We start from the raw sequence: 27,041 nt of genomic DNA on the forward strand, positions 1-27,041 counted from the left end.
TAAATATGAACTAAATACTTTTATTTTAACACTATTATTTTGTGGGATCATATGCTCTGTGTTTTCGATATCCATGTTTGAAGTGCTGTTGACTCATTACAGTTTAAACCCTTTCTTATTACAATAAGGAAGTGTAATATCCTAAGCTCCCATAATCACATCAATAAATATTAGCTCTTGTTATAGGCCTACATCATTAAGCGCTTTGCATAACTTGGCACAAGCAGTACTTCAATTGAAAACTGAGCATGTTCTGCTCTATTCTATTCTATTCTATTTTTGTACTAAATTATTATTATTATTATTATTATTATTTATATAATATCTCCATTGCATTCTCAGGCCAGCCTATTTTTTTCCGTGTCTAACCAGGAGATGGCGCTGTTGACCGCAAGGACAATTTAACCGACAGTAAACTCCTTGCTGCTTTTCAGGTACACGTGTCACTCATGACATCATCATTTTGGTATGCCAAATTGGCATTCCTTTGTAATAAAAATAAATAAAATAATAATAAATAAATAAATAAATCATATTAGACTGTGCGAATTTAGTTTGGTTTTATTAATAGCATTGTTTTGTTTTATAACTTACCAATTATTGATTATAAATTACATTGAGCAGGTTGTTGCTCTAAAACCCCGGAAGATCATTTTTGAGCCATGGGTTCCCTCTAGATTTTCATTTGCGCTTGAAGAGTGGCTTTTTTGGATTGTAGTAAAAGTAAAAAGTATGTTGTTGACGTTAATAAAATGTATTTAACGGTTTTTGTTCTACAAGTTACAACAAAAATTGCACACAATCAAACCTAGATTTTGAAGCGGTTGTCTTTTACAACGAAGTCCATGTTGCTAACAGTTTGTTAGATAAGGACTACAACTTCCACAGGGATACAAGTTTACGTGCTTTAGGAATCGGACAACAGTTGTAGTCTTTATGTAGCAACTTTCGCTTGTGTATATTTAAAAATTCTTTTTTTAAAGTCTATGATATTTACCATGAAATATGCCCTATTACTAAATCATAATATGCTAATTAGAGCCGCTCCTATTGGTCTGTGGCTGAAGCTGCCCTGGTAATGGGTGTGGTTTTGACAGCAGACGCGTGTGTGAAACGGTTGTGTAGGACGCGATATTTCTGTCTGAACTGTGTGTGTGTGTGTGTGTGTGTGTACTGGACTTGCATTTGCACAGTACCGCTGATATGGAGCCCAGACAACAGGGTGAGCTTACTTTCCGATCACTTTCATGTCTTATGTTCTGTGAAAATCCTGGAAATGTGTTTGAATAGCCTACTTCTATAAATATCGTTTCACTTTGTGTATCCTTAAATAACTTGAGTAGATCCAAATTAAAGAGGCACGTTTTGTTGGTTTTAAGTTTGCATATCAGAAATGTACATGTAATGGATTAAAACATAACTAGCCCAATAGTATTCTATTATATAAATATCAGCTACTAAAAGTGATCTGTACATACTTCTCTAGTCATTTAGACTTCATTCTAATGATGTGCATGAGCTTAAGTCAGACACGTGATCAAGTTTTTCCAGGGATCTGTTGCCAAAACACGTAAACAAATGAGAGAATTAGATGGAGCTCCTCCCTCTCATGTTCCTTTAGGTGCACTGATCTGGACAACCATGTGACCTTTCCATTTCATTTCCACGTGATTGTCCTGAGCTAAATAATTGAAATCTTGTGACCAGATATGTTCCAGTGGGAGTACCAGTGAATTGGCTGGCCTTTAACTAAACAAAACTGTATTAGTAGCCTACTGTAGTATAGACATCCTGTTGGCACCTGGTACTGCGTTGCTCCACCAATGTAGTGCAACAAACTCTAATTGCAGGGTTGGGCAATGAAAAGTCATATAAATACCATCAATCTATCTCAGTGTAATAAGACTTCTTACACGTTGGTATACTGTGGTCCTTTTTTTGCTCTGAAGCGAGAAAGGCCGGTCTATGTTTGAGGTCAAGGACCATAACCTGTAACAACAAGACCATTGATATACAGTGCTCCATGAGCAAACCTATTTAGTATATTACAGTAAACATTCAGAAACTAACAGTAACAAAAGTAGTATAGTATAGTATACCGGTAGACGGTAGTAAATGAAATCATGTCAATAAATAAAACTGAGTCATTTACTGTACAACAATAAATGTGAATTTGACGTAGCTTTGCAGTGTTGTTTAGTATTACAGTACAGTAAAGTTAAATTAAATGGTCATTTATGGAATAGAGTATTTTATACAAGTTTTGACTTGACAAAATACAAGTAAATTATAAGTATAACCTATTAGTTCAGTTTGTGAACTGGAAATGTTGCCAGTTGCTGAATTTGCAAACATACTAGCATACTTACTATTTCTGTCATAGAAAGATATGGTAATAGTACAAGTATTATACTAGTATGCAGTTCTGAATTCAGCAAATGTATTTTTGAACCCAGTATAGTATAGTATAGTATAGTATAGTATAGTATAGTATAGTATAGTATAGTATAGTATAGTATAGTATGGCTAAGTACAACCCTGAAAACAGTGTATTCATAGTAGCCTATGTTTAAAAATGTTTTTAATAAATGCATTTAAATCAACATGTTCAGTAAAGTCAGTGCATCTGCATTGTTCATTTGTGTATTCAACCTTTTATATCTGTTTGTTTTGCCAACCGTACTTCACAGAACTGTACTCTAGCGTACTGAGTTCTGAAGCTTTAGACTGGGGTAAGAGCTTGCTGTGCAATGTAACGAAAGTGAATGTGACAAACCCAACCTCTGTAATCTGTGTGTGTGTAGATCACTCATTTCCACCTCTGAGCTGAGCTTTTTCACATAGGTGCTTTTAGATGGAAATAGTCTGAGACTTTAGCACATTTTAAAACTTGTAGACACTGCTAAACCCTAGAATTGTGATATTATTTGATTGACAGACACAGACCCTTTGCTGTTCTTCAAATGCATGTCATGTTGAGGTTCCTTGAATGAGTCAGCATTGGTTTCATTTGCATGTCTGTGTACTTTTGTTTTTGAATGATATTGTTGAATATCCCTGTTTGCATGTTCTTTGAAATGCGAGTGCCATATGTAATCTGTTTGGATTTGGTGTATCATCAGCTCATGAATCATTTCATGCATTGTTCTTCTTATTTTCAATTTGCTGAACCACAGAAGACAGAGAAACTTTCCATGCAGGTAGGTCGCAGAAACATCTCATTTCATGTGAAGGATGTAGCTTAGCTGAGTTATAAAAACAACCCATTACACACACTTTGCATCCTCACCATCTGGAACCTGCCAGTCACTAAATACTCTGTCGTGTCTCTGTGCAGCAGTCAGATGGAATTAAATCCAGTCAGATAATCACTAAGGAGAAATCCCTCAGATTACTTCGGCAAGGCCAGAAATGACGCAATTCTTCACTGAAACCATGCTCTTAAATTATACTGCTTTATTTCAAGCTTGTGTTGCATTATTGAAGTGGAGTTATTTTGTGAAAAAAGCAGGATTTGTTTGAAATTATTGAAATTAAAATAAATTAAAGCAAAATTAAAAAAAATATTTAAAATAAAATAACAAAAGCACTTAACAAAATTTCTGAATATTAAACTAAAATGTAATTAATAAAAAACTATTAAGCTTATTTAAAATATTAATAAAATATAATATTAAACTAATAGCCTATATTATTATTATTATTAAAATGTTATTACATATTATTTTAATAAAACATTAAAAAAATACTATAATAGTATATAAATAATACTAATAGGCCTATAACACTAATATATGCAATTGATTTAATATTTAATTTAGCTGTTGTTTTATTTATTTATTTGAAGATTTGCATGAAGTTCAGAGTTTGGATTTCCATTGATAGTTTTTGTGTCATTGATGAATCAAGATGAATATAAAAGTAATTCACACAACTTGCTGAACAATTGTTATTATTGGCTATTATTTATAGTTTTCTTTCCATTAGGCAACTGAATGCATTAACATTATGTATTATGGTTATGGGTATTTTGACTCGAGTATTATGAGTCATTCATTGGTTTATTCAATTGTCAGCAGTGTTATACATAGATTTACCCAAGATTGTTTGTTTTTTCCCCCACTCATCTCTGGTTTGTGTTTGAAAGCCGTTGTCTTTCATTCCTCTCAGTGGGTGATAGTAATGTTTTTTTTCATCTGATGAGGATAAGAATGGCCTCCTCCTCCACACATTGCAATCTTTCTCTGAGGACAGTGAAGTGATTCTTTGTGAGTCAAGAAGGAAAATGAGGACACTGAGAGGGTTGGACAGAATAGTAGCGCATAGTCCAGTGAGCATGAAGAAGCTGAACCGTCGAGCACACTGCCCTAAAGGGACACTTAGTTACTCAGATGACACACCGAACACCATGACACGACTCTGACTTGCTCACCCAGACATAAGAACATGAGAAAGATGAACTCTGATTGGCCCGTTAATGACAAAAATAGAACTGAAAGAAAATACACGAAGGTTTACTCTTCTCTATTGTATTTTACTGTTATTTTAGTAATGACAAGTCAAACTCATTTCAGCGAATCGGTTCTTTCAAGTAGTCCATTTCAACGAACTGATTTAACCAATTCATTCAAAAAGAACCAACTCGAAAGAATGATTTCTTCCGTATATGGTTTCTAATGAAAAGATACAGATTTATGTAGATGATCAAGATGACCAACCACTTGAAGTTGTCTTTGGTTATCTAGCTCAGCCAGGTTCCCAGCTTCTGGTTCAGTTAGTCTAGATTCAAGGTTGATCTAGAAACCATGTATAACCAGCTGCCATCAGAATCGGGATTTCGCTGGGGGTTTTCAGCAGGAGCCATGTTATTATTTTAATTGGTGTTAAAATAGAATTGTTTTGTATCATAGCATTATTTTTTCAAATGATCTTGGCTTAAATCCGATATCGCCGCATTTCATCTTGGTGCTGTTGAATAAAGCAATTCAATATCACGCAGTTCTCCGTTTTCCAGGTAATAAACCTTCAAAAAAATATTACACTCAGTGTCTTTAGACACAGTATTAAGGCAATGGAATAGAAAGGGTATTATTTTACATATTTACCATGAAAATGATCCTCTGTACTTCTTCTTATTCGAGACACAGACCCTTAAATAGATTTAGGGAATCTGATTCATGGGATAATTGGGAGGTTGATGCAAGGCATCAGGAAAGTTACTAGGCAACCTGAACAATGAGGCGGTGGAACTGTGAAATAATTGCTTTTCTTCTGAGTTATGCTCAACGATCCAACCCTCAGTTTTAATCTATATAAAAAAAATTATATTGCCATATAATTATATCTAAAAGCAAATGAAGCATCTTACAGACTGAAGACCTAGAGGTGTATGCAGTGTCTCAAATAGTGTTTGTTTGTGTGTATACTGTGATGTTAGTGTTCATTTCTTAATATCTTAATATCAGTGATTTTCCTCTGAAAAAGTCATTTTGAGGACGTTGTGTCTTTGAATTGTCATACTGATTATTTTCATATTTTAAATGTCAGCCACATGCTCTATGTTCGAGACTGTTTTCCATTATAATATGACATTTAAATATCCACAGACAAAAATTTAAACAGTCAAAGCTAATTCGTCCATGGTGTTTATTGTAAGTCTGTTACCAAATGAAAACATTTAGTTAAATTATATAATATGCTGATTAATTAATTGAGGGTACGTTTACAGGACAATGATATACTAAAAACGGAAACGTTTGCGTACAGACGACACTATTGTCAAAATTATTTTCATTCACTCAGGTCCGCAAAAACGACGGCATTATGCATGCCAGGCCAGTAGTTGGCGACATCACTTTGTAAAGAAACACTACATGCATATAGACTGAACACGTAATACGCATGTGCATGACGTCATCATTTACACAAAATTGTGTTTCTGTGGTTTACACGGAGATGATAGCAGTATAATTTTCAAAAACTTGCACTTTGAAACCCAAATTCAAAAGTTTGCATTTTCAAATGGCCCCCAAAACGTGGTTGTCATTGTAAATGAACACAACGCATAAAAAGTTTTACGGTTTTAGTTTAAAATTGGGGCATGTAATGGCCCCTTAATTGAATCATAAAAACGGTGTTGTGTAAACGGACACTAACATTTTATCACAAATAATCACATGTTAATATGTGCGGAGAAAATCTATTTTTGTGATTACACTTTATTTTGATAAACTCTGTGTTTTCTGGCATTCATTGCAAAGTCTTGTTTAGTGTGACACTGCGTTTCTGAGTTACCCGTATAGTGTCTTTATCCCTGATTTCCCATATTTCAGTGTTTGCCTGTCTCTTGGACCTATCACCTTGTTTTTTATGTTTGCCTGTGTGTTTGACCCATCGCCTGTTACATGGATTATGATTTTGAATTGCCTTAAGAAAGCTGTGTTTGGATCCTCAACCAAAGTCTTGGAGCAGTTTGTGACAGTAGACTGTTAGGTTATGGTTAGGCGTTAGGGTTAGTAGACTAAGTTTAGGCTACATGTAGTTGCAAAGTTGCTTATAGTAAGTAGAATGTATCTTGGGGGAGCATCAAAATAAAGTGTTAGCAGATATTAAGCAGACAGTCTATTAATACACTTGCAAAGTTGCAAAGTTAAAGTAGAATGTTTAAAGTGGACTATCAAAATAAAAGGTTACCTTAATTGTTCATATTATGACATAAATTAAGCTTTTAAAAAAATAATTGACGTATGTTTTTTTTTAATAACAAATTGTGTGAAATGTACAAGGTTTATTTATCCATGCTACTTTATTACTCAAATCACTTCAAACTGAAACAATTATAAGGCATGATGTAAAAGGTGTTTAATGAGACCTGAAAATCTAAATAGGTTATACTGTGTGTTGAAAGCAAATATAGTTTGAAGGACAGATGAAGAGCTGTGGAAAGGCATAACATACTTAGTCTGAAGTTAGTGTCTTATAGCAAGCACTGAACCATCTTGCTTTAGTTTTAAACATGTAGATATGATCTTCTGTACTGGCATTGTGTGTGGTGTAAATGATGGATCTGGGATCTCATTCCTGAGCACTTTTCTTTAGCTAAAACCGTTCTGCTCTTCTACCTGCTGATTGCATTAGCCTCTGAAAGTGTATCACGCGTTTCATACCACAGCACTCTAATCAGTTTCCCAAGTAATGACTGACCAGACCTCCAAGATGTGACTCTTGTTTCCTTCTGGACGAAAACAACCTCAACGTTTATTCACATTACCGGAGGCATATCAAATGCATTTGTGCTTCATCATTTGAGCTTTCATTTTCTAGCTATTGTGAGGTTTAGTTTTTGATTCTCCAACATAATTCTTTTAAAGAACAGTTTTAAGTGAATTGTAAAAAAAATCACTGTCTAATTTTAAAGGGGTTTGAGTTTACAAATAAGACTTTGTAATTTAATTTCAATGTAATTTCACTCTTCAATAAACACTCTTACTTTATGTAAGCAATGCCAGGCATGTCTTGCAATGCTGAAATGAAACTGATATGCATAATGGTGTTCTGGGTTAAAGGATTTTGGGGAACTGGGTTGAGCTTTCAGTAATAGTTGTGGTAATCAAACCATATTCCTACTTTCATGTCCTCTTCTCTTTACTTTACTAAGTTAGGTTTTAGTCCTCAAATGCATGAGAGAATACTACTGTTTTGGTCACTAGTCTCTGTGTCAGCATGTCAGCTATTATGAAATCAGCCTTTTGTTGCCTCACTTCCATGATGCTTGTGAAAATGCCATCATTTTGTAAAGCAGTTGACCACTTCATAGGATTCATAATGTGATCTACTGATCTTAAAGGGATAGTTCAGCCAAAATTGTCTGTCATAAATTACTCACCCTCATGTCGTTCCAAACCCGCACGACTTTTGTTCATCTTCGGAACACAAATTAAGATATTTTTGATTAAATAAAGAGATTTCTGTCCGTCCTTTGACAGCTACGCAACTACCACTTTGAGTTTGGTGCTTCAAAAAGTTAATAAAGAGATCATAAAACTAATTCATATGAATTGAGTGGTTTAGTCCAACATTTTATGAAGAGACACTATCGCTTTATATGATGAACAAAGTTATAGTTGCGTAGCTGTCAACGGAAGGGCAGAAAGCTCTCAGATTTCATCAAAAAGATCTTCATTTGTGTTTCGAAGATGAACGAAAGTCTTACAGGTTTGACGAAATGAGGGCTGAGTAAATCTTTTTTGGCTGAACTAACCATTTAAAGGAAACATGTAAAGCTCTATTACAACTGTTACCTTCAGATGATTGATGTGGCATGTTTGCAAGGTGTTTTCAGTCTTTTCGTCTTTTTGTGTACAACCTTTCATTAGAACTGCAAAAATACACGGTATTCAGGGGTGAGGCAGGATAAGTACATAGAGAAGGTGATGGTTAAATGTGTTTAAAGGCTTCACTGCTGTTGTCACACCGACTGAAGGGTAGTTTCTGTATACTGGCAAATGCCATTTAAGACATAATGGGTGAACATGTGTTTTAGTTTACCTAAAACTAGCTGTTTCCATCCAGGTTCTGAATTTATTTTTTGTGGAAAATAGCAAAAAGTAGTGATTCCATTCCAAAAAAGTACATTTTATGCAAATATGGCAATTTTATTCACATCTTTGTGTTTACATCCAGCATTTTTAATGCAATCTCACAATTTGAATACATGTGGGCTAAAGAAACAATTGTCATGTTATTGTATGGTTTCAGAAAACTTATAAATAAGTCATATGAACTACCATTTCAAATGTGGGATCAGTAAGATTTAATAAAAGAATTATCCCCCAAAATATTAAGAAATTATTATAATAAGAAATGTTTCTTGAGCAGCAAATTAGCCTATTAGAATGATTTCTGAATGATCATGTGACACTGAAGACAGTAATGATGCTGAAAATTCATAGGTACATTTTCAGTTTGTAGTGACATAAATAAATATATAAAGGAAAACATAACTAATCTGATTCATTACACCCTTATCCTTTAATGATGAATTTGAGACTTTTTGGCTAAATGGTTTAAGATTTTTGTCATCCTTTTAGCAATGGTAGATCGAGTTTACACAAGATATTTCTGTGAAATCAAATCTGTGAAAGAATGTGTTCTCATAGATTTGTACATATGACTGAGACATGTTAACAATAACATTAGTTCTTCTGTTTTTGTACATTTATTTCCAGGTTTGTTGGACAAAGAGCCTCTAAAGGAAGTGGATGAGGACATGGTGTCAGAGGTGGACCTCAACAACACTGTCACAGAAGAGGAGCGAGAGGAAATGGAGAATGAACTGACTAAGGTACTTTCCCCAATGTTTTCGGGCTGTAAACTTGGAAAATGAGGTGCAGTGCAGGCACATTAAGAGCTGTTTTATCCTTAGAAACAGTGTTAGTCTGTGAACTCAAAGGCCAAAAATTGTCTCGCATGTTATGCAAATCCTGCAGATCTGTCGTTTTCCTTCTTTGCATGTTGTGACTCATTGTAAAAAGTGCAAAGTAGATACAGTTTTTTTTTTTACTCTCAAGTGTATTTATACCTGTTCTGAGCCTTAAAAATGACTTTTATCTGTGAAAAAGTGTAGTTAGGTTGGGTTAGGTTAGTATTGACACGTGATCCAGGTTACTGTACTGTAGTCACTTAAATTTACTGTGCTGTTCCCGCACAAACGGTCTGCATTATCTCGTCCAGAACATACACCCTTGATTGGAAATCATGTGACCTAAGCTTTTCCGTTTTTTTCCCTGGGCTATTTGATCCCCCCCAGATCTTCACAGTCCATTAAGCCATGTAAGGCTGACGTTAACTGTATCACAGTTTGTGTGTGAGACAGAAAGGACAAAAAGAGTGGACAATTCATATTAAAACTGCATTATTTGTTGTTCAGTTGTACATTTTCTAGCTGTTATATATAAATCTGAAGAGCATCACAAGAGCTTCTCAGCCCCCAACCTTGACCTATTTTCCCTCTGTCAGTTAGAAGAAGAAATCACTACTTTGAAACAAGTCCTGGCCTCCAAAGAAAAACGTCACTTGGAGTTGAAACAGATACTAGGGATCACACCCTTGAGTGAACTACGACAGAACTTCAGCAAGAGCTGGTACGACATGCAGACCAGCACTGCGTAAGTACAGTAGTGTTTGCTAAACCCTGTGATTAATGTCATCTTTCGTTGTGGCTTATTGTGACTATAGAGGCATGCACCTTTTCAAGAGGAAAATAGTGGTGGTTATGACACATAACCAAAAAAAATAAAAATAACTTTTTAACAACCTAGTAGTTCCCTTTCAAGGGAACTCGCGTTGCGTCGAAATTGACGCTATGGGGAACGCTTTGCGTGATGACGTCTTGAAGCACATGTAAAATCAGTCCAATGGTGTGGCGGAACGTCAGAGGCGGGTGACGTCACGTACCAGGAAGCTATAAAAGCCAGCCCGAAACAGAAAATGGAAGTAGTTCTTCAGATATTACCTTTCATGTAATATAGCTTTTTGTTAAAGTAAAAGGTCTGCAAAGTTTCAAAGATCAAAGTGCATGATAAATGGAGACAAATAGAGAACCAATTCTGAACAGTCGTCAGTAGTTAGTGCCGTCAGTAAAGTTATACTTAATTTTAAGGTGACATAGTTACGTTGTACTCACTCAAATATGTACGTAGTAATATTACTTAAAGGACAAGTTCGGTATTTTACACTTAAAGCACTGTTTACAGATCGTATCTGATGAAATAGAACGGTTAAGATTAAAATTTGGACACATGCTGCTGTCCCGAGAATTTTATGTTTATTTCGCTTCCCCGCCCCTACCCCCACAATGGTTGTCTATGTGCACTGGAAGATTCCGACCTAAAAACACATTAAACTTTCGTTTACAAAGACGTGAAACTCACCAAGTGGTCAGGGGTGTTCACTGATATGTTCCCTCAAAAATCGCTGAAAAAGATGCTTTCCAACAGGTTTTATCGTAGTTTTTGTCCAGCTCCATTGACTTGTATAGGACGCGCTGTGAGACCGCAGCACCTTTACGGTATTACTCCGCCGCTTCTTCTTCTGCTTCTTCTGTGTATTCAATGAAATGCCCGTGGTTTGCTTGCAATTGGCAAAGGTGCATTATCGCCACCAACTGGGCTGGAGTGTCTATTATTCAAGCTCTCAACGGAAGAATCACGGGTGTGACGCGTTTGGCAAAATAGGTCCACAAAAGCGAAATAAACCTAAAATTCTCGGGACAGAAGCATGTGTCCAAATTTTTATCTTAACCGTTCTATTTCATCAGATACGATCTGAAAACAGGGCTTTAAGTGTAAAATACCGAACTTGTCCTTTAACTACATGTATTTCCTATATTACGATTAGGGTTTGGTTTACTTGTAGTTAAGCATCATTTTCTGTTATTACTATACTAAGTACATGTAGTAACATGTAACTTAAAATAAAGTGTTACCCCTGTTTTTTACTAAAATGCTTCCTTCTTGAGAATGAATTTCAATCTGAAAGAGCATGTTGAAACTGCTGTGTTTCCCTCCGTCAATGTATATTTAGGTTATTGCAATCATGATGTGATCCATATCTACTTCAATTCACATTCAGTTATACAAACAGCGCCTGTCTGAGACACACAGCCCATTTGCACGGTAATTACGTCATTGCGACAAGGCTTGCTGCACATCCCTCTTTCGCTTTATACTTACACACTGAACATAGACATGATCAAATGGCCTATTATTGTCAATGAAAGGGAAATAGTGTAGAGGCTTTCTTAAAATCACTTCTCATAGTGAATAACAGCTATTCTGTTTTTAAACAGATTAATACACTGTGGCTACGATTAGTTATAACAACTTAAAATTTGTTGAGATAACTTAAATATCCAACCTAACTAATGTTAACTAAACTTAATATTTTAAGTCAAGCATGAACATATACTTTTTAAAGTTGAAACAATGTTGGATTTTAAGTTGTGATAAATAATCGCAGCAATTTTTTTTACAGTGTACTCAGGATACAAGCATGATAAATAGAAACAATTCATAAGCAAAGATTATGTGAATTTATGATTTTATGATATGAAATGAAATTATGATATCAGAAAAACAGCTATTTATTGTACATTAATTCATGTAGCAGACACTTTAGCCCAAAGTGTTGGCCATTCTCGTTAGCTCTGGTGGATTGACTTGTTGAAATGTTATTTTTTGGAAATCAAATCTTTGCTAGAAAGTTTGCTTATAGAACAATTCTATAAACTAACATTCTATGTCTCCAGAATTAACTTTCGCTATTGACACTTTAATTATTTGACCCTTTTTTTTTTTTTTGTATGACCGTTTAACATTATAATCGTTAGAATAACATTAAAGGGTATGTTTAGATGCTAATAAGTATGTCTGACTACTTTATATTCCCATGTTCATCTGGTCAAGTTACTAGTGTCATGGTAACTAGCATCTCAAATGAAAAGCCCTTCTCATGTCGCAGTTGCCATGGGCTGAGAGGGACAAACTGATCAGATGGCGTCTTCTGACCGATCTGGTTCATTTCTGTATTAGTCTGAGTGACTCATTCTCTCATCAATTGACTAGATTTCCAGCTCCTACAGTAGATTGTTCTTGTGTCAGTCTAGATGTGCTATTATTCAAAGCATGTCATCAACGTGATTCACCTCACATAATTAAGCTGCGCAATGTACCTTGTAGCATGACTAGTTCACCCAAAAATAAACATTCTTTCATAATTTATTCAGCATCATGTCATTCCAAACCTGTATGACTTTCTGTCTTCCATACTCACAAGAGGTTATTTTCGCACAGATCACACTGCACTTTTCCTTACGACATGACAATGACAATTAAACAACATAACGTCACTATAGAACTAATCCAGACTTGTGTACTATAGTCTTCTGAAGACATATATATGTGAGAAACGTAAGTTTTTGTCTTGTCTTGTGACTGATAATGTGTGCCAATTTGGATACTGTATGTGTAAAATGTTATTAAATGTGGGAGTTTTGTTGAGGAGCTCTTGGGTCAAAAGGATTTTGTGACTTCAGTACACTGGATTAGATTAACTTGCTGTCTAAAATGGGATGGGACTCTCAAACAGACATTTATGAAAAAGCATAGAATAGAAAGTGACTCACTCTTATCCGGGCTCAACGAGGAGGATTTTTTGTATTGGCCCCGCTCTGCCTTAAAATATAAGGTTATAACACCAAATTTCAGATACCAGTGAAATTTCAGTGAAATTAGCATTATGAATCTACTGTTCCCTTTGTGGACTATCTTCTTGTATTCTCTATAATGAAGCAGCATTTATTCCTGTTTTGTACGAGATCATACAGAAAAATTGAAGTAAAGTTCTTCCTGCTTATTGTTCAGAAAAGGCACCTTTTGTGTCTGTAAGCTACTTGGTTTAAAGTTTGTTCTCGTTCTCCAGTCTCCTTTGGGACTTGGCATGTCTAATATTTTAATGTCATGTTTAATGCACTGTAACATACACTAAAGATTTAACCATATAGGGTACAACGGGGCTAAAGGCACAGTCCATCCTCACGGACTTCAGCAGATTTGTCAGTTCTTGCTGTGAGATGTTACTCCACCCTTCCACCAAGGCACTTGCAGGTTCTCAAACATATCTGGTTGGTTACATGTGGTTTGGGACTGCAAGGACGATCGCCTGTCTCCCTGTAGCATTGTCAGACATTGCAGTTTATTGCTCTGGCCACATCTGCAGTCCTCATGGCATGTTCACACACCTGTAGGCATCTTTCTCCTGGTGGTTTTCAGAGTCAGTAAAAAGGTCTCTTTAGTGTCTTTGTCTACTACCTGTAAACTGTTAGTGTCTTAAGGACTGTTCCACGGGTGCATATGCAATAATTGTTTTTGGTTCATTGAACAAGCATGAAAACAATTGGTTAAACCCTTTCCAATAAAGACTTGTAAAGCTTATTTGGATTTTATAAAATTTTCATTAAAATTACAGTATCCTGAAAAATATATTTATTTTTCTGAAATGTTTTATTCTATTTTATTTATCAGTGACTATATTTGTTATTTTTGTACTGTTCTGGCAGATACAAAAAGACATCTGAGACCCTGACCACGGCAGGACAGCGGACCTCAACTGCCTTCAGTAACCTGGGCACTACCATCACCAGGAAGTTCGGGGATATTAGGTACAATGTCCCTTCCCCCTCTGCCTCTTTCTGCTGTCCCGTCATTTCCTGTTTTTTTTCTTCCTGTAGGGATCTCTTACAAACACATAGTTCACACATGCTGTGTATGTTGCACAGTGAAATGGCAGTGGTCTTGAGGCGTTTACCTCGGACAGTCTGTTTGAGAGGCACGTTTGTGTTATGTAAGCCTCATTTAAGCAGCTTTCAGTGGGCCAGATTGGAGGCAGATCCAGCTGGAAGGGAAATAAGAGCTTGTGATGGCATGAAGAATTTACCAGCTCCTCTTCACTGGCTCCTGGATGGTTGAGACTTTCTGTGACAATAGATGCTTTCAGAAGTGTCATAGTCTACAACAGGGTGATAAATGATTGACTGTTGACAGTTTGTTTGAGTTATTTTATAATGGTCATGCTTTAAAGATGGCCATCTTAAACACTGCAGAAAATCAGTATATTAACCATTTTTCTTAATGAATATATATTCTTAAAACAAGATATTGGGAAGCAACATTTTGTACTATAATAGAACTGTTGACAGAATATATGTTATGCATTTATATTTTTTTCTAATAATCTTATATTAATACTGTATGTATGCATAACAGTATATTTATTCACATATATTCATTATATATATACATTTTGTTAACTGTATGCATTATTATTAGTGCTTATCAAAGGAGAGTTTCTTGTTTTAAGGATGTTTAGGTATTTTTTACTGGAAGACAAGTAAAAAATATAGATGAAAAATTGGCAAAATATAAGAACTTTTGCAGAAGTGTTAAAGGATATTCATTATGTTGTATGCTCTTATTAGTGCATTTAAAATAAAATAAAAATTCATTAATGATTTGCAGAGATATAATACTGAAAATCAATGCGTGAAGCCCAGTTCTAATTTATTACTCACTCCTGCATTTACTTTAGCAAAGTAGTGTTGATTTTACTGTAGATCCAATACCTCCTACCTTATTTTACTTCAGCATGTTTGGCCTTCAGGTACTGTATCCCATGAGGTATGTGTGTTTGGTTGCCAGTGTGTGACGCTGTCTCTCTGCATGTGTCTGGGGGGTTTTCTACCTCATGTTTGCAGTGAACATTCAAAGAACAATGTGTAGCCTTGCATGCTCATCGGCTCCTAGCTATAGCAGCAGAGCGCATGATGATACAGTTCACACTGGATGACAAGTAATGCTTTTTGCTTCTCAGGATTTCATCAATATCTTCTACTTCAAAGATGAACTTTTTATTTTGTTTAAATAATGATAAATCTTATTGCTGTGCAGTCCTGAGTGCTACGTTCAGCCTACTTCATCAGTCCAAAAATGGCAGTATTGGGAATGGTTAATGTTCATTAGCAAATTTAATATACAGTGGCCCTAAAAAGTACACTTAAGTCACACTTAAAAAATGTATGAATACCATTGCATTAGATGCACACTTTTAAAGCAGAAAATTTTCCCATGACAAAACAATTGTTCAAAATGAAGACAAAGTATTTGTAATTTGTGTGAACTTGAGGGAAACTGACCTCATGCATCGACAAAGAATGAATTTAACACCAGTTGGCCAAAAGTTAGTTCTGAGAAAAGGTCAATCATTTGGTTGGTTTATTTATTTTCCTAATGCAATGATATTCATACATTAAGTGTAACTTAAGCGTCCAAATCATTTTTGTGACCTCTGTATTCAAATTCATTTACAAAATCAGTTGTTGTGGTTTGAGTCTCATATTACCAAATGTTGCATGGCCTATAATCTGTCAGCAAAAATGATTTACAATGTTCTTTCCCTATCTCTGATGCGCACCCAAGGTCGCATTCCATTGGGTAAGATATTGTGTTGTTCATAGATCCCAGATAGAGATGAGCGATAGCTGCTTTTCGGTTAGCATCTGCATGATGCATGAGAACAGTGATGGTGCAGAAACTAAATCTGACTTAAAGACAGGACTCCCATAAATAATCAATATGGGTGTGAAGGGGTATTCAAATATCTGAGCAGTTAATATGAATATTTCAATACAATTTCAATGAGTGTCAGCCTAACATTGATTAGATAGATAATATGAGATCTGAAATGGTTCAATGTCTGACACTATGGCATAGCATTATAGACTGGTCTTATTTTATTTTTAATTTTCAGCAAATCAATGTAGATCCAAAGTCACAATCATGTCTTTGTCTCCCACTTACTAAATCAGCATCTGTTGCTTTTCTTTGTGAACTATTTATGACAAATAATGCATGTCATACTCTTTGATAAATAGCAGAACCCCTTTCTTCCACCTGCTTTGAGTAAATGTTTTTTTTATCAAGGACGTGGTTTAGTTTCTATGCATAGAAAACAGAAAGTGCAAAATTATCTGTACAGTTACCCAGTTCACATGCAGCTTACTACCAGTATAGCTATAACAAGAATCTTTGCCTTTATGGGATAGTTAAACGTATAGTCCATTGAAAAGTTCAAAAGTTTGGGGTCAGTATTTTATTTTTGAAACAATTTAATACTTTTATTCAGCACCGATGCATTAAATTGATACAAAGTGACAGTAAAGACATCTATATTGTTACTGTTACAAAAGATTTATATTTCAAATAATATTATAAAATATTAAAGGTATAGTTCACTTTGAAATTAATTTTTGGTATGTTTTAGCTTACCTCAAGGGCATCCAAGATGTAGGTGTCTTTTTTTCCGCAGTAGTTTCAATTTTGATATTTTTAGGTCAAACCGTTCTTGTCTGTCAGTCATATAATGCAGGTCTATGGTCATTATCTCAAAACTCAAGCACAGAGTCCAAATTAAAACAATTTCCCGTCGTCCAAATTAAACAATTCCCCATCGTAAGTACACATTGATGGCCTAAGACACGAAACGAGCGGTTTGTGTGAGAAAACGAACAGTATTTATATCGTTTTTACCTCTTATACGCAGCCATGTCCGAGTGATCTGATCTGACGTGTACGCAGACTGGTGCATAGATATATACACTAGATGTCGCCTTAAAGACATTCGTTCCAATGAACTGCCGTAGACAAGGCGACGTCTAGTGTGTATATATCTATGCACCAGTCTGCGCACACGTCAGATCAGATCACTCGGACATGGCTGCGTATAAGAGGTAAAAACGATATAAATACTGTTCGTTTTCTCACACAAACCGCTCGTTTCGTGTCTTAGGCCATCAATGTGTACTTACGATGGGGAATTGTTTAATTTGGACGACGGGAAATTGTTTTAATTTGGACTCTGTGCTTGAGTTTTGAGATAATGACCATAGACCTGCATTATATGACTGACAGACAAGAACGGTTTGACCTAAAAATATCAAAATTGAAACTACTGCGGAAAAAAAGACACCTACATCTTGGATGCCCTTGAGGTAAGCTAAAACATACCAAAAATGTATTTCAAAGTGAACTATCCCTTTAAGTCAACTGTTTTCAACATTGATGATGATAATAAATGTTTCTTGTGCAGCTAATTAGCATATTATAATGATTTCAGAAGGATCATGTGACACTGAAGACGAGTAATGATGCTGAAAATTCAGCTTTTCCATCACAGGAATGAATTACAAAAATCTAAACGACCCCAAACTTTTGAACACTGGTGTAGATGTAGTGAAATATAACTAGAATTATAACTGTTCAATTATTAGCATTTGATGTGTCTTATTTGCAATGTATTTCTTTGTCCATGATGATGATTGAACTTCTCTTTTGCTTGGCCATGCTTTCATGGGACAGCTATTCTATACGCCATTCAATGAGCATGCCCACAATGAGGTAAATATGTGTGACAGCTTGCTTTGCATGTTTTTTATTTTATTGCATTTAATAAAACTTTTTAAAGCATCCAAAAATGTGATACCACATATATCATATGCATATATAAAACAGTACACTACAGGTCGTGGTTTTGTTGCATTAAATAACTGTAACTAATGGTAATACCTGCATGTACCAACTTTTTCATCACACAACAAAAAACCTGGAGAGGATGTTAGGACTCCTTTTGAATGGACCAAGTTTAGAGTTAGATTAGGTTTGGTGAAATTCGTAAAACAAAATTGTCTTTATTCCACAGGAACTCACCTAGTTTCAAGTCCTTTGAGGAGAAAGTCGAAAGCACAGTTTCAAACATTAAGGTAAGCCTGACATAAAATGACCTTATTAGTGGTCAAACACTAACTTTGTTTGTCCCTTAGTTCAGTGCTGTTAATAATTGATCAGCTTATCATTGGGAGTTTTCAACTTCACTGTGCTTGTTGTCAACACACTATCCAATTTTATGAGAGTTTTGTGTTGTGAGCAGTCAAAGGTTGGAGGAACAGGAGGTGCTGGCAGTTTTGAAGAGGTCCTGTCATCAGCGGCCCATGCCAGCGCCCAGGACACCCCTACTAACAACGTAACTGAGAGCGGTGAGCGCTCATGCTGAAGATATTAAAGGTCTACAGGTGGAACTATGATGCCTCCTAGTGGTCTGGAGACCACAGTGAAAATTGCTCCAGGGGCCCACGACACCGTAATACATGCCTTCAGATGTATGCTGGTTAATTATCCGTGCAAAATATTAATTATTTTTGTACGGAAGGAAAACAACCAAGTGGAGCATGTTTATTCTTTAACTTTTCTTCAAAATATATGTATGTTTTTCAAGGAGACTACCTTTGGTGTAGTCCTGCGTTACTTTATCATTATTTATACTAACTCAACATTGTGTTAACAGCAACAAAGCATGATACATTTCCAGGACCAAAAATAATGGCTGAATATCCAATCCTAAGAGAAGTACTTGAAAGAATGTTTAACTAAATGGATGTTAACTTGCTTTTTTTCTGTCATAAATCTGTTAATGCTCCTTTTCCTGCTGTAACAAGAGCACGTTTGCTGATAACAGATGCAAACAGCAAATTAAGGATATATGTTTTACTGCAGTCTATTCATTTATCTAATATAACTGGTGTGAATTATTAATTGGCAACAACAATAATTGTCACTGACCAAAAATATATAGAATTATGTCGTTTCTTTTTTTTTTTTTTTTACATTTGTGTAAAATGTGTTGCAGCTTTACATATTTAACATTGACATTTAAGTCAATTGTTGTTTTAAGGAAGAGGATTTCATAACCAAAATCTTTCTTCAAAGTGTTGTGTTGAGCTGCGTTCATTGAGAACGTTAGTCATTAAACGTTTTTTTTGCAAAGTCACCAAGTCCCGGCTCATCAGGTGAACTGAACTGAAATCATAAACCATAACATGAGGATTAATTTTACTGTTCCCTCATCATTAAGACAGTAAAATGTGGCAAAGTCAGTGCAAAGACCTTCGATTCACTTTTTTTTGTTGTCGCTGCTTCATGCTTTGCTTTCCACTTTATCCGTCAAAATTTCAGAACTGTAGAACTGATAATGTTTACAAACATATTTTGAAAGTTGTTAGAATTATTGCAGGAAGAGTTGTTTACATTTCCCTTGTGTTTTGATAACTTTGCGTTTAATAAAGTAAAATCAGGTTCAGTGGTCATAAAATCTTCTTTTTATTAAAGAATGTAATACAGGAAGGCAGTAAAATACTGATCAAAAGAAAAGAAAAGTTAAAAAACACAGTTTCACATATTCCCATTTGATTTTAATAAAAAAGGTTGATGTCTATTAATAAAATTACAACCGTGGAAACAAACCATGTCCCGCAGGACATTCAAACAAACGGGAACATCACACAACCATAAACCATGCTTCTGTACAATGAAATAAGAGAATAAAACAGAATATCTCGACAAAATAAACACTCTTGTGCACAGATGTGTGGAGGTAGCTTCATTGCCTGACAGGAATGGAGATCATGGTGTTGCTAGGGTGTGAGAGCTTGTGTCAGTGGTCTTCTCAGCAGCATTATCTCCTTTGGCAGCGATGTGGCGAGCTCTTTCCTCATTCAGACTCTTCACCAGACTCAACACCTCTGGGTGATGGAACCTGCCTGTGATCATGAGAGGGGAAAATACATCCGAGTCATATAGCAGTCAAAAGAGTTAGTGTATGTCCTAAAGACAAGGGTCTCTATCAGTCTAGATCAGGGGTGCCAAACTCACACGTCCTGATTTTGCAGAGTTAGACGCGTTGATCCTGGAACAACATTCCGTTTTAAGGCCCCTAAACCTAACCCTATGCTAAAGTTATCCCTAAAAATGATAGGTGAATCACACTGATGTAGAAGCACTTAACCCTGGTTGTAAGCCTAAACTTGACATGAACTGTAAACTTGTCCCTTAAATCTGATTGGTTGATTGGAATGTTGTTCTAGGATCAACAAAGATGTTGATCCAGGAACATGTTGCACTTGGTGAAATCAAGTTCTGTGCAACACAGTCCTGCAGAGTTTAGTTCCAAACCTGCTCAAACACACACATCTGTAGTTTTAAAAAAAATCCTGAAGGACTTGAGTAGCTGGATCACGTGTGTTTATTTAGGGTTGAAGCTAAACTCGGCAGGAATGTGGCCCCAATTGAGTTTGACACGCCTGATTTAGATCAATAGCAATATTCAATATAAAGTAGGGGTGAATTACATCACAAAACTCATGGTTTCGGATCATACTGTGTTTTTTGAGTCATTGATCGGATCATTTTTTGGATGAGCAAACAAAAGTAAGTAAGTAAGTAAGTAAGTAAGTAAGTAAGTAAGTGGGTGGGTGGGTGGGTGGGGGCAAATATAACTTTGTTTTCTATTTATTATTTAAAGAACACCTTAAGTACTTCAATACCACAGCAAAATATACTAGCCAAACTAATAAAATTCAAGTAAACAGTACTTTTCAGGTAGTTCCAACAGTAAAATAGCTCTTCAGTGTAATTTATATTTGTTAAAGCCGATTTTCTCTTTGTCTTTTGTTGCTTTGTCATCTCCTTGCGCTTGAATGCTTTAAAATCGCTTGAGTGTTTAAGTTTGCAGGACTTAAAAACAAATATAAAATGTAAATGATGAACTTTCACTTTATGGTCAAACTTTGCAATTACACTGTGAATCACATGCGTGCCGAACGGTGGGGCCGGGTCTGTACGGATCAACTACAATCCGTTACACCCCTAATATAAAGCTATTGCATTTAAATCAATAATTGCAAGTATGAAAACTATAAGTTATTGCAAAATGGCCTATTCAAAAATATGCAAATATTTGTAGAGTGTGGTGAGACAGAATCGATTTGTTCATTTGCAGTTCTTTATAGGAGTGAACGGCCACTGTTGGGCACATCTAATACAATTTACTTTGCTTGCTCTTCTTAGAATTACTTATCTAATTAGATCCTGAGCTTGTAGAAGTTAGAAAAAAAGATCAAACCTTCAGTGGAGGTGAAGAACTCCTGGAGTCTTCCAGGTTTCCCCTCCAACTCTTCATATTCATGAGCTTGTATTATCATCTCCAGCTGGTCGAACTCTTTCACCAGTTTGGCTTCTGGACTGGACTGAGTCTCATACTCCTATGAGGGATGCAGTCCAGTTTATAATGTCATTCTAAACCAAAAAAAAAGAAAAGAAAGAAGAGGAACTTGGTCCTGTGGTTTCGTTTTGATCATTAACTGACCTCCCATAAGTTGTAAATCTCTTTCCGCAAGCCATCATCTAACAGGCCTGTGATATGCACCATTGCCTCCTAAAGAGAAATATTCTTCATGTTTAATATGTACACAAACAAAATATTTTAAATATAAAATTAAACTTAAAAACATCACACATTTTCCCTTCTGTGCTTCTCTGTTTTGCTAACATTGTCTGCAGGAGCAATATCTCCCACAATACACTCAGCCAAGTCATGAACTAAAGCCAGCTTCATGCATCTGTGAAGAGAAGAGATGATCAATTATGTGAATGCATCTAAATGAACTGATCGTTATTATTTACTTTGCACATCTTTGTTTTTTATTTTAAATCAATGTTTGTATTAAACTTCTAGAATTGTAAAGATATTTATACATTTTGTACAATTCACGTTGCTTGAAATTAGCTTTCTAGAACATTTATGCTTAAGCCTCAACAGTTTTTTTAATTAAAACTTTGACTGGTATGAACATGTATATGAATTGATATAGAAATAAATCGAACGAGTGTGATTGAAACAAAATGAACTGCACAAGTGTGAATGAATCCTAATGAATCGAACACGTGTAAATGAGATGATTTACACAAGAGTGAATGAATCTAAATGAACAGCGCTAATGTGAAGGAATCTCAATGCACTGCACAAATGTGAATACAACTCAATGAGAATGAATCTAAATGAACTTCACAAAGTATAAATGAGTCTAATGAACCGAATAATTGTGAATGAATCAAAATGAACTACACAAATCAATCTCAATACACTTCACAAGTATGAATGCTTAAATGAATTGACTCCTCTCTAAACCCCGCCTTAAAGTCTCCAGTAACCAATTATACTTTAGCAACTGTTGCCACACAAACTTTTGTTTCTCTCACAACGAGGATGTTTGTTTGGATAGATTTATACACAATTCTATGGAAATTATCGAAAAACATGTTACAGCGTCGTTGCTAAGTTACTTATAATCGTAACACAAGAACCCGAGGAGGATAACTAACTTAGTATTTTGTTCATCTGTTTCTCAACCTTATGTGAATAAGCGCGTTCTGTGGATTAAACTGTCAACCCGCATTCACAAATAAACAGAAGAACATCAACATTAGTTCAAAGGTAAGTAAATACGTTATGTAAATAAACCTCGATTTGATGACCCCTCATACAAACCTTTCTTTATTGATAGTGATGTCCTGTATTGTTAAGGCCATCATTGACATTCTGTACATATGATCAGACACACTCTCAGGCTGTTTGATATTTCTGTACACCCATCCTGTTCGTGGTACGCGCTGTAACACAAGCAAGCGTTAATAGAGCATAACGTTACATGTTAACCTGCAAAACATTGCACTAATACGAATTTCACTCACTTTTAGCTGTCCGACTAATTTCATGAATTGTAACATGTTGTCCATTCCGTTGACCGTTACACCAGCCAATAGAATGCCGAGTGCCGACGTCAACGACCCGGATGTAAAACCACAGCGTCCAATAGAGAAAATTGAGAGAGTAATGACATACAGCCGCCACTAGATGGTGACAGAATACAAGCAAGTCAATGGAGTCAAGTCAAACAAAATCTGTAAGTACTTCAAAAATAATCAATTGTATGCATACAATAGATAGGTTACAATTTATGAATAAAATAACCGTTCCTATATGTAAGAAAATAGTGCCATATTCAGTGCATCTTTTTTTAATATTTATTGTTTTTTTATCATTAAAAAATGTAAAAATTGTTTTCATATAATTTAATGAATTAAATCAAATCTTTACCAATGAAAAAGTATCAAAGCATATCATGATACAACATTTGGTTTACTCTGACATATACCATGGGATTTACAGATAATTACTTTTTAAATAACATGAATATGGTAATCAATCATTCACTACCATGGTTGACAGGCCTATACCAAAGAACTACTATTACCATTTTGGGAACACTTTACAATAAGGTTCATTAGTTAACATTAGTTAATGTATTAAGTAACATGAACTAACAATGAACAATACATTTGTTACTGTATTTGTTAATAGTTAATTCAAATAAAGCTGTTCATTGGCTGTTCATGTTAGCTCACAGTGCATTTACTAATGTTAAAAAAGATTTTAATAAAGTATTAGTAAATGTTGAAATTAACAAAGATTAATAAATGCTGTATATGTGCAGTTTATTATTAGTTCATGTTAACTATAGTTAACTAATTAACCTTTTTATACCAAATGTTGTGTGATTGGTCTATACTTTTTTTACTGTCATTATATATATATATATATATATATATATATATATATATATAAACGCACTTTACAGTGTATAACACAGTATCAAGTCTTGTTCTTTCAAGTTTCTGTGGGAAAATATCACTTCTTAAATTTGAATAATTTAACCATCTTTTGACTGTTTGTAAATGTTATAAAAATCATTCTTCCCTCAGTTGTTTTGGCCTTGACATATGCATTGTCTACAATGTTTCCTTTAAAGTGAGTGAGTGGGATTGACAAACGCACATTCCTCAGAGACTACAAAACTGATTCAAGGTTGATTTAAGAAATGCTTCTCTTGGTATAGCTTTGTATTGCAGTATGCTTATTGATTTAAGATTTAACCATAATCATTTTCAATTTCATACAGCAGTGATAAGATTCAAATGAGTGTGAGACGGCTGACTCATTATTTACAGGATACGCGTCTCTTTTTGGGGGGGGCGTGTGCTTGTAGTGACAGATATAGCTTTCATTCTGTGATGGTCATCTTCCCCTACCTATGTCACCGCTTTTTCTCATGACACTGTTTCCTGGAGGTACGCTCTATTTGTAGAGGGTTTGTAGACAATACATCCTGCTCGTGGGTGTTCTGGTTATCACTTCTTGAACATCCATCAGGAAGGATGTGCTGTGGATATTTTGCTCATTGTGGGGAATCAAGATCAGTGATTCAGTGGAGGTGAAGAACTCCTGGAGTCTTCCAAGTTTCCCTGCTATCAGCTTTAATGAAATACCATTTAAAATGATTTGATTAGCTCATGCAGAAAATAGGGTTTTATAGTGAAAGTGTGTCTGCTTAGTACGGAAGCGTATTGCATTCACTTGAGGAAAAAAAATCTACTCTGTTTTTCTGAATTAATGAGTTAATTATCTCAGAATTACGAGATAATTTTTCATGAAAAAAAAGTTTTTGCTCTGTTTTTCTGAATTAACGAGTTAATTATCTCAGAATTACGAGATAATTTTTCATGAATAAAAAGTTTTTGCTCTGTTTTTCTGAATTAATGACTTAATTATCTCAAAATTATGAGATATTTTTTTTCTTGAAATAAAAATATTTGCTCAGTTTTTCTGAATTAATGACTTTATCTCAGAATTATGAGATAATGTTTCATAAAAAAATATTTTGTTCTGTTTTTCTGAATTAACGAGTTGATTATCTCAGAATTATGAGATAATTTTTCATTAAAAAAAAATTGCTCTGTTTTTCTGAATTAATGACTTAATTATCTCATAATTCTGAGATAATGAACTCAATAATTCAGAAAAACAGAGTAAAAACTTTTATTCATGAAAAATTATCTCGTAATTCTAGATAATTAACTCGTTAATTCAGAAAAACAGAATACATTTTTTTAATGAAAAATTATCTCATAATTCTGAGATAATTAAGTCATTAATTCAGAAAAACAGAGCAAAAACTTTTTATTCATGAAAAATTATCTCGTAATTCTGAGATAATTAACTTGTTAATTCAGAAAAACAGAGTAGATTTTTTTTTTCTCAAGTGAATGCAATACGCTTCCGTAGCTTAGCATGAATGTAAATGTAAAATTATAGTTTCGGTGTTGGTGAATACTTATTTTTTCACACTAAATGATGTGAAAAGTAAGTCGTAGAAGTTAATTGATGAGATGAATTCAGATGATTCATCCAATAAATACAAATAAAATCTCTCCGTTCAAAAGTTTAGGGTTGGTCAATTAAATTCTTCATGTTTTCATTTAATTTTTATGCTCACCAAGGCTGCATTTATTAGACCAAAAAGTGATTAAATTGGCTTTTATTTGATATTTTTGTCCTGTGAATAATTGCTCCAGTCTTCAGTGTCACATGATCCTTCAGAAATTATTCTAATATGCTGATTTGCTGATTTATTTCTTATTATCGATGTTGAAAACAGTTGTGCTGATTACTATTTTTGTGGAAACCATGATTGTTTTTTTTTCAGGATCTTTTAAGAAAGTTTAAAAGAACATTTTTTATTTGAAATATATAAATTTTTCACATTCACTTTTCACTTTTTCTCAGATTAATTTAATACATCCTTATACATTATTAATTTAAAAACCAAATCTTTTAAACAGTACAGTGTAAATTTCAGCATAAGTATAAAATCTTATCTTATAACAATATTTCTCTGTGATTCTTTCTGGATGTTTGATGTGATTTGCATTATTGCAAGTATAGTCTTTTAGTGTATTATTAGATATTACTTTACATCATTTAAACACTGAAACTGTGATTGTGGTTTAGATTCACTTTGAAAATGAGATCAAGACAGGACAAGTTTTCACATGAGGCTTCACGGATGTCATTTGAGCCGCTTCATCCCAGTGTTGTTTTCAACTTCATCGTAGAGATCTTCATTTCAACTTGCGAATGATTCTGATTCTTGACCTCTGGGCCAGTAGGGAACACTTCTTTTCACACGTAGATGTGACGGGTGTCAGAAAAAGAACAACATCGACGTAGCTTCCGTTGTCAAAACAATGACAGCCGCACTCCTCTCTTTATTTACAGGAAACACATTGTTCCTTCCTCTCTTCTTCTGGCCGCAGAAAATAGACCCACAGCTGACTGCAGAAAGACACTGGGCTGCTGACCGCTCATCTCCCTAATTGTCTCTTCCTCTATATTTAACCATTCGGTTGTATTACATTTCAAGCGTTCCGCCGACCTTTGATCTCAGTTGACCAGAGAAGGTCTAATATTAGAAACAGAAGCTAAAAATGCTCTGGGAACTCTTTTGGGGGATTTTGCAGCTCTCTGGAAGTTGTGTGAACTGCCTCGGATGTGAAGAGTGGGATACGACAAGGGTTTCTCGTGAGAATGCGGCGCTGTCCCGTCAGTGGCCCGTCAGGGGGATGTTTACAGAGGGCACGTGGGGTCTTCAGAGCATCACTCACAGGAGTGTGTTGGGGACGACGGCAGATCTGCTCTCGGCA

At 35.1% G+C, this 27,041-nt stretch overlaps 2 protein-coding genes and 1 long non-coding RNA gene across 7 annotated transcripts in view; 2 read left to right on the forward strand and 1 right to left on the reverse strand.

The window, feature by feature from the left end:
• The first annotated feature begins 1,068 nt into the window (after positions 1-1,068).
• On the forward strand, positions 1,069-19,434 carry tpd52l1 (tpd52 like 1). 5 transcript variants are annotated; one of them, XM_082148306.1, is made up of 8 exons: positions 1,249-2,732; positions 3,177-3,200; positions 9,228-9,343; positions 10,018-10,166; positions 14,117-14,218; positions 17,970-18,008; positions 18,310-18,370; positions 18,538-19,434. In XM_082148306.1, the coding sequence occupies exons 1-8, from the start codon at positions 2,576-2,578 to the stop codon at positions 18,658-18,660; spliced, it is 771 nt and encodes a 256-aa protein (XP_082004432.1). In that variant the 5' UTR covers positions 1,249-2,575; the 3' UTR covers positions 18,661-19,434. The 5 variants fall into 5 exon arrangements, with proteins under 5 accessions (XP_082004434.1, XP_082004436.1, XP_082004435.1 ...); XM_082148308.1 differs by lacking the exons at positions 1,249-2,732; positions 3,177-3,200 and adding an exon at positions 1,069-1,222; XM_082148307.1 differs by lacking the exon at positions 17,970-18,008 and having other exon boundaries at positions 2,511-2,732.
• A 305-nt stretch (positions 19,435-19,739) lies between these two features.
• hddc2 (HD domain containing 2) lies at positions 19,740-23,315 on the reverse strand. The gene is made up of 6 exons (XM_082148328.1): positions 23,193-23,315; positions 22,990-23,111; positions 21,958-22,060; positions 21,808-21,876; positions 21,565-21,703; positions 19,740-20,203 (listed from the first exon to the last, which is right to left on the reverse strand). The coding sequence occupies exons 1-6, from the start codon at positions 23,235-23,237 to the stop codon at positions 20,067-20,069; spliced, it is 615 nt and encodes a 204-aa protein (XP_082004454.1). The 5' UTR covers positions 23,238-23,315; the 3' UTR covers positions 19,740-20,066.
• LOC309482788 overlaps positions 22,067-27,041 on the forward strand; it is a 42,632-nt gene continuing 37,657 nt past the window's right edge. Inside the window, exons 1-2 of the long non-coding RNA XR_014200369.1 lie at positions 22,067-22,935; positions 23,258-23,404. This is a non-coding gene — a long non-coding RNA (uncharacterized lncRNA). The remainder of the gene's footprint in view (positions 22,936-23,257; positions 23,405-27,041) is intronic.

The sequence above is a fragment of the Leuciscus leuciscus genome (genome assembly GCF_965113295.1).
Source record: "Leuciscus leuciscus genome assembly, chromosome: 19".
In the NCBI taxonomy this organism is placed as follows: domain Eukaryota; kingdom Metazoa; phylum Chordata; class Actinopteri; order Cypriniformes; family Leuciscidae; genus Leuciscus; species Leuciscus leuciscus.